Source organism: Manacus candei, unplaced genomic scaffold, assembly GCF_025592945.1.
Source record: "Manacus candei isolate 608988 ecotype Guabito, Panama unplaced genomic scaffold, ASM2559294v1 h1tg000028l, whole genome shotgun sequence".
Classification (NCBI taxonomy): Eukaryota; Metazoa; Chordata; class Aves; order Passeriformes; family Pipridae; genus Manacus; species Manacus candei.
The window spans coordinates 1,155,579-1,163,073 of record NW_026138076.1 but is presented as its reverse complement, the minus strand read 5'-3'; the positions used below and the strand labels follow the sequence as shown (position 1 = coordinate 1,163,073).

General features: G+C 42.4%; 1 protein-coding gene across 1 annotated transcript in view; it reads left to right on the top strand.

Annotated features, from left to right (window-relative positions):
- Positions 1-350: 350 nt before the first annotated feature.
- DHX15 (DEAH-box helicase 15) overlaps positions 351-7,495 on the top strand; it is a 42,883-nt gene continuing 35,738 nt past the window's right edge. The window contains exons 1-2 of the mRNA XM_051789841.1: positions 351-519; positions 6,307-6,655. Coding sequence (XP_051645801.1) covers positions 452-519; positions 6,307-6,655 — 417 coding nt within the window. The 5' untranslated portion in view covers positions 351-451. The remainder of the gene's footprint in view (positions 520-6,306; positions 6,656-7,495) is intronic.

The following is a 7,495-nucleotide window of genomic DNA, read 5'->3' as shown; positions in this document are numbered from 1 at the left end:
TGTTAGGGTGGTCAGGCATTGGAATAGGTGGCCCAGGTAGCTGGTGGAGTCACCATCCTGGAGGTGTTCAAGAGGTGTGTGGATCTGGCGCTGGTGATATGGCTTAGTGGTTTAGCGGTTACGCTGGTAGTGCTGCGTTGATGGTTGGACTGAGCTTAAAGGTCTCTTCCCACCTCGCCGATGCTATGACCCTACGATCCTGCGACGGGGCCTTTCCCAGGAAACCAGCGGGGTGTCCTCGCGCCGCTGCGGGAGCGCGCGGGGCGGGGCGGGGCGGCGCCGTCGGGCGCGCGCCGTCGGGAGGCTTTCGCCAACAGGCCCCTCCGCGCGCGCGCCACCGTCTCGCGCGGCCACGGCGCTTCCTTCCGGCCGCCATTTTGTCGGCCGTGCCTCGCCGCCGCCGCTCGGGGAGGGACCGCGGAGCGCCCGGACCGACCACCCGACCGCCGCCATGTCCAAGCGCCACCGCCTCGACCTGGGGGACGACTACAGCTCCAGCAAGAAACGCACCACCGACGGGTGAGGGGCGGCGAGACCCGCGGCGGGGAGGGGCCGGTGGGGGGCGGATGGCGGCGGCCCACTCGTCATCCGCGCCCCATCCCCGACTCTGGCCGCCCCTCCGCGGCTGGGGCTTCCCGGGGCGCAGGACGGCCGCTGTGCGGGGCGGGGAGAGGCCCCCGTGCGGGCGGGCCCCTAGCGCCGCGGCTCCCGGAGCGCCGGGCCCGGCCTGGCATCGTCCGGGCCCGCGGGGGGGGCGGATGGTGGCGGGAGCGGCGGGAGGGCCTCTTGCGGCGGTGCCAGGCGGGGGAAGGGAGGCGGGCGCGGGCCCGGCCGCCTGGGCGGGTGGGCTGGGCTGGGCCGGGCCAGGCGCCCGCGGCGGGGGCGGCGCGATGTGGGTCCCGCGCCCCCGCGCCGGGCTTTGTCTGAGGCGCTTCGCCGCCTTTACGTGTCTGTTGCCCCCCCCCTTCCTTTTATGTTTGTTTACTTCTTCCCCTCTTTGCCTTGAGAGGCCTGGCAAACTTGGGCCTAGAGATGAGCACGAGGTTTGTCCAGCCCGTGTGACCTGGTAGGAGCGGTATTCCTTTGTTAGCATCTTACACTCAGTCACCGTCGGGGATGTGTTTGGCTTGAAGTAAAAATCGGTGGTGAGGTGGGTTTTACGATAGGGGTAAGGGAGGGATTTTTCTTCCTTAGTTTCGCGAAGGTTAAAGTTTTAGGACTGTACTGGACGCGCTTCAGCACGTTTTCGTTAAGGTCAATGAAATTGCAAGAACACAGACAATGCACTGGTACTGTGCTTTTATTCACAGTTGCTTTAGAGCCTTCTCTGCATATTTTTTTATCCTCTAATTGGGCGGGAGGGGGAGGGAACAGGGGCGGGTCTTTAAATTTCTGAGGTCTTAAGGAGTACAAAAATATACAGTGTTTATCTAGTTTGGCCTTCTTGAAGGAGCACAGAATTCTTCGCAGAGTTAAACAATTACTAGAGTCCAACGGTGTTGTTTTGGGCTAGAGTATTTGTCTAAGAAAAATACTTGAGCTTGTTCTGAAAGCTTGCAGTCTGGTGTAGCAGTTTATGTTCACTGATAAGCAGTCTTTGCAAAACTTGCCTTTTCATTTTTTTAAGCTGAGCTTGTAGGCTTAGCCCGTAGAGTTGGATGCATTTTTCTCAGCTGAACAAAATTTATTATTGATCGGCTGTTTCCTCTACGTAGGGTCACCATAATCATGTATTTCAGAATAAGTGGAGTGAGCTATTTGTCTTCTTTGATGCGATTTTGTATGATTTGCCAGAGGTTGAAATAGCTGCTCTGAGTCTACAGAAAAGTTATGCATGTGCAGCTTTTCTGTTTGTAGAGATTTTTGTAAAATTTTCAAGTGGTTGTGTCAAACCCGGGCATTATTTAAGTGTGGTGCGACTGTTATGTCTGGTTGTCAAGATAACCATAGGTCAGTATTTCCTTGTCTGTGTGTTCGTGGGTTTTATAGTTTTGGTATGGTTTTATTTATCATTGTTTTTACTGATTATCAGATGTTGTACTGAACTGTTAGTCTTACCACGTTGTGTATCCTATGAGTTCCCACTAGTGGTAGCATTTTTAAACCAGAAAACTTTGACCTTTATGGCACCTAAAAGCTTGTAGAAGTGCTGGTCCTGTGCCCCTTCTTTGTCCTCTCCTCCTCTGCCAGTAAAAGCATTAAATGGCATAGGACTGAGTACAACTCACTATGAGCAAAATTACTGACCATGATTATTTCTTACAGTGCTTGAAATCTTAATTCATGTAGCACGAGGCATACTAAAGTTACATGGTTGGTTTATTTTAGGGTAATTTGGTTTTGCAGCTTGTGCAGACCTGTAAGGAAGATGCACAGGGCCTTGTTAACAGCGTGTGTGTACATGTCCTCCTCTGTGTGGAGAGTGCCTTCATGTAATTTAGGTGGTTTTGGAGCTGGGCTAAACTGAATTAGCTCCTTGTATGGTTACCACTTCACATTCAGAATAGTAGTTTATCTTGCATTGAAACTGGACCATGTGATTAAATATAAAGGTTGTATCAAGGTAGTCTCTATTGTTTTAGTCCCTTTTTAATGAACGACTCTATTGCTGTGTGGCTCTATATGGCAGCAGTGCCAGGCCAACAGGTTTGTAATTGTTGGTGTAACCTTAAGCATCCTACGACATCTGGTTTCTTTGGACTTGAAGTACCATCTGTGAAGTAAAAAATTTCTTGGAAAAATGGAAATTGTACAGAAGATTTTTGGTTACAGTGTGTGAATTACATACATACTATTTTAAAATATGCTAATTTTTTTGCAAATATACTTCAGTTCTTGTGTAACAGCAGAGTTATTTAGTGGGATGTATCGTTCAGACTAATTGTACTTTGATTTTTTAATGTATGGAACAGAAACTCTCCTTTAGCTGCATTGCCTTTTTGCGTCAACTGTTGCCGAGTTTAGTAATGGAGAGATAACACTGATGCTCTGTTAGATGTGTTTAGACTTTCACCGTGATGATCAGTTGTTTACCTTGAGCCCTTTGTTTCCATTTTTAGTTTTTATATGCTTTTTATCCTCTGATTTAGTGACTGCTACAGTGTTTCTTTTGTATTCATGTGTGCATATATTATATATGAGTGAATGGAAGGAAATAAAGGCAGATAGCAGACCAGACTTTTTCACTTAAAAGCAGAGCAAAAAAACCGGAGCCACTTTCTGAGTCTGGAGGCTGTTATGGCATTCAGGCACAACTCAAATGTTTAAATTATAATTATTTTACTGTTAGTTTCCGTGTTGGAGTTCAGTTTTCCCTGTGCAATAATGAGACGTAACTAAAATGTGGCAGTTTATAAATTAAAAACTGCCAAGTTATATTTTTATAAATTTTAGGGAATTCATATGGCATCATAACTGTCATTCCTCTTTTCTCTTGTTGACCAAGGGAGTCTGTGTCTGCTAAGTTTCAGTAATAATGGGAGACTGGGAAATAGTTTTAGGGAAAAAAATGTTGCTATAAAATGAGTGTTAGAGAGTAATTTTGAAGGCATGTTGTTTGTTGTGTTGTTTCTATGCTGGGATCTGGTTCCCCCTGTTTCTCTTTTGTTTTTTTAATAGGAAAAAGACTCAATTCTCTTTATTAACACATAATTAGTTTTTTACTTCTGAAGTGGAGATAGAGCTTGATAGGTTCCCTTTCTGTTTGAGCAATTAAATAGCTGTAAGAGTTCAGTGAAGAAACTGAGAAATGGGGGATTAATGGGACATTCCATGCTGGATTGTATTTGTAGTCCATTTAATCCACTGTTTTGTTCTCGAGGTTGTATTTTTGTTTGTTTTAAGCCCATAGAAATAGCTACCAGTACAGGAGATAACAGTGCTACAAGACCTGATCGAGTTAGAATTGACACTGGTGGAGGGGCTTGTTGTTCACAAGGGCAGTGAAATGCTTGAGCCAACACATGGGAAGGGTTGGCAATATTGTGGATCTGTTCATTTTAGCAGTAGTGCTGCTTCATGTGGGGCTGAAGCATATCTGAAGGTGCACTTGGTGGTCTGCAATGCAGGAGCTTTTGACATCATACTGTCTAAGTAAATGGTTTTTGTTGGTGTGGGGGTTTTTTATACTTTGACTAGATAGCAGTGAAGGATAAAAATCTTTCAGAAACACACATGCAAAAAAACCCAAATCAAAAACTGTAAGTAATGTGTCTTAGTCTACCTTCAAAGGAGTGTGTTGTTGCATTTTACCCTAACTACACTGTTCTTAATTGCTTTTATACCTTTATTTACTTTTCTTACTGTCTGACCATGCACATGTTTATCCCAGTACCTGCAGACATTTGAAAATCTGATGGTAAATAGCTCACTTGCAAGTCCCAAGCTTTGTTCCTGTGTGATACATGTTACTAAGAGTAGCATAATGGAACCTAGTTCCATCACTTTATAACAGTGGTAACTTTTTCGTAGGGAGAGTATGAACCTATTGTTCTGCAATATTTGCCTGCTATTTTACAGTGAGAAGAGATTCTGGCTTGTATGATATTTGACTGTGCTAGAATACTGTTGAAGCGAGGGTATCTCAGATTCAAGTAAATGCTCTAAAAGGGTCTTCATTTTTAGATAATTCAGTGTCCAGAACTTCAGGAAAATCTATATGCAAGTGAGTTAAGGGACAGTAATCAGAGTGTTTTGTAATCCTTTATTTTCAAAGGGTCTGTGTTAAAAGAAATGGTCTTTAAAAAATTGTATTTTGATGGCTTCTGTGGCCATAATATGTTGAAGTATTGAGGAAAAAAAATAAAACCTGCATTCGTTACATTTAAAAAGAGTAGTGGTTATTGTTTCCAATGCACAGCACATTTTGAATTAAAATGTATAGAATCAGTACTAATATAATCTTGGTTACTGTATCTTCTCTGTAGGTAGGAATTTGTGTATTATTTCAACAGTTATATTTGAATGCCAACTGCATGCTTTAAACAAAAAAAGCCATGGAGAGGAGTGTTGGCCAACAGTTTTCTTTGGACAAGCTCTCTACTTTCAGGCATGCCTGAGTGTTGGTAAAGGATGAGAGGTTTGGTTTTTTCTGCATACTCCTGGAAATGTTTATGTGTGCATTTACTATAAAGCTGGTTTGACTTAGTTTGTTGTTTTGCCTTTTTGATAGGATTTCAGCTAGTGCACAAAAGGAGCCCAAGCTGAGGGCATCCTCAGTTTTGCAGGCAAAGATGCCACTAATCCTTTAACTCACGATAGTTTAAAATGTGATGGGATGATTTTGTAAAGCAGGGCTTGTTTCAAAGTCTTAAATTAGGAATTTTTATTAAAGCACGTGGCTGTAGTTTTTTGGGTCAAACAAGGGATTTTTTTTGTGAGTGTGTGTTTGTAGGAAGAGTGAGATTATGTGCAAGAACAAGTACATGGACTTGCAAAATGAGAAACTCTCACTAAGACTGTGGCCAGAGATTGAAAATAATACTGTCTTTGTTTTGCAAGTGCAGTGACTTCTTTTACTTAATATTTGGAACAAATAGGAATACATAAAAGCTGTTTAAATGTGTGGTAGGAGGTGATAATGGAGAAGATACTACACAACTTGGCAGTGTTAGTGTAACAGTTGGACTCTGTGATCTTGAGGGTCATTTCCAATCTAAATGAATCTGATCCCATGAACTGTAGTGGCTGATTTTAAGTCTAAGTTCCAGACTCAGCAACCTGTATATCAAAGTTGGTTGAGTCAGAATTGTATTGTAAGACTTGAAAGAAAAAAAAAAGCTACAAAGTAATTGTGGGATATTAAAATCAAGCTTCTCTTCCATGGCTTGCTTATTATCTTGAGTTAATTTTTTGTGGGTGAGCATAATACCTTGGGTAGGTAGGCAGAAAGACTATGAAGTGTAATCTTATTTTTCTGCAGCAGCAAGTAAGGATGGGAAGAACTGGGAAGTCTAGAATGCACAGCTGATTCTTTATAGTTATTAAATGAAGAGGGTTAAAATGATCCTCTCTCCATGTGATGGCTTTCTTCCTTCTTGCCTGTAATGAGAGGAACTGTGGTAGTGTTTGGGTACAATGAGTATGTCTAATGTATATCTGTATATATCTTGTGTTGAGTGTGCATCATACTGTTGTTACTCTTTGGTGCTTGTTGTTCTAGGTAGCTACCTGCAAGGCTTTTTAAAAGATTTGATTTGTATCCACTTTGTACTGGATACCTTTAGAGTTGTGTTGTATTTAAATTCCTCCTCTGCATTTAAATATTCACGTGTCTCATTTTCTGCTGTGTCTCTTAACTCATTTCAGGAAAGATCGGGACCGGGACAGGGACCGTGATGACCGGTCCAAAGATCGCGACAGGGATCGTGACAGAGATAGAGATCGTGACAGAGAAAGGGACAAGGAAAAGGATCTTCGACCTACATCCAACTCTACATATTATGGGGCTGCTGGGTTACCAGCTATAAAACCAGCAATGATTCCACACAGTATTAACCCTTTCACAAATCTACCACATACACCACGATATTATGACATCCTGAAAAAAAGGCTACAACTTCCTGTGTGGGAATATAAAGAAAGATTCACAGATATTTTGATTAGGCATCAGTCATTTGTGCTGGTCGGAGAGACTGGGTCTGGTAAAACAACACAGGTGAGTTCTTATTTATATGATATTGCATTTTTTAAAAGATTTAGACTGTTGCTAGGTGTGTGTGTGCACGAAACTTGCTTTGATTTCTTGAAATTCACTGTGTAAGAATACCTCTCAAACTGTAAGCAAAACTAATTTGGTGAATGTTTTATTTGCTTTAATGAATGTGAAAGTGAGAGGAATCTTAGAGCATCTTCCACCCTTTGAAATGCAGTACTGTTCCCTGGCCCTATTTCTGTTTGGTAGAGGGAGATAAGAGGTTTAATGGTGTGACAGAAGTACTAATCCACAAAAATGAAGTGGTGGTTCCAAATAGTTTATTTGGCTGTTTGTGTAGATAGCAGCTGCAAAGTATGAACTTTTAGTGTTTTAGGAAGCTTACTGCTGCAGATATAAACTTTAAAGGAGTTGAAATGTCAGATACAGTTTTGACATCTGATTGCATCATATGTTTTGGTGATATTCAAACTTGAGAGGTAAAGACTTGTGTTTCCTTGGTACTGAAATTTCTCAGAGGTCATAGAGCTTTTCAGTGCTATAGTTAAAAATCACTTTTTGTGTGGATTAATGGCTTTTAAAGTCTTTCTCAGCACCAAAAATAGTGATAACAGATCTGCAGAGCCTCTTCAATCCTTAAGAAGAATTTTGGGTCACTAAACAGGGAGGACCTAAGATAACAAGGGATATCTACGTATTTATAGCATGATAGACTTGTTCAAAACTTTATCCTCTGATTTGCTGTTTAAAGTCTGTGTTGAAGAGTAATGTAAAAAAGCTCTTTGTTCTGTAATCTGATAAATTCCCTTTATCTAGACAGAAAATAAAAACTGAAGGATATTT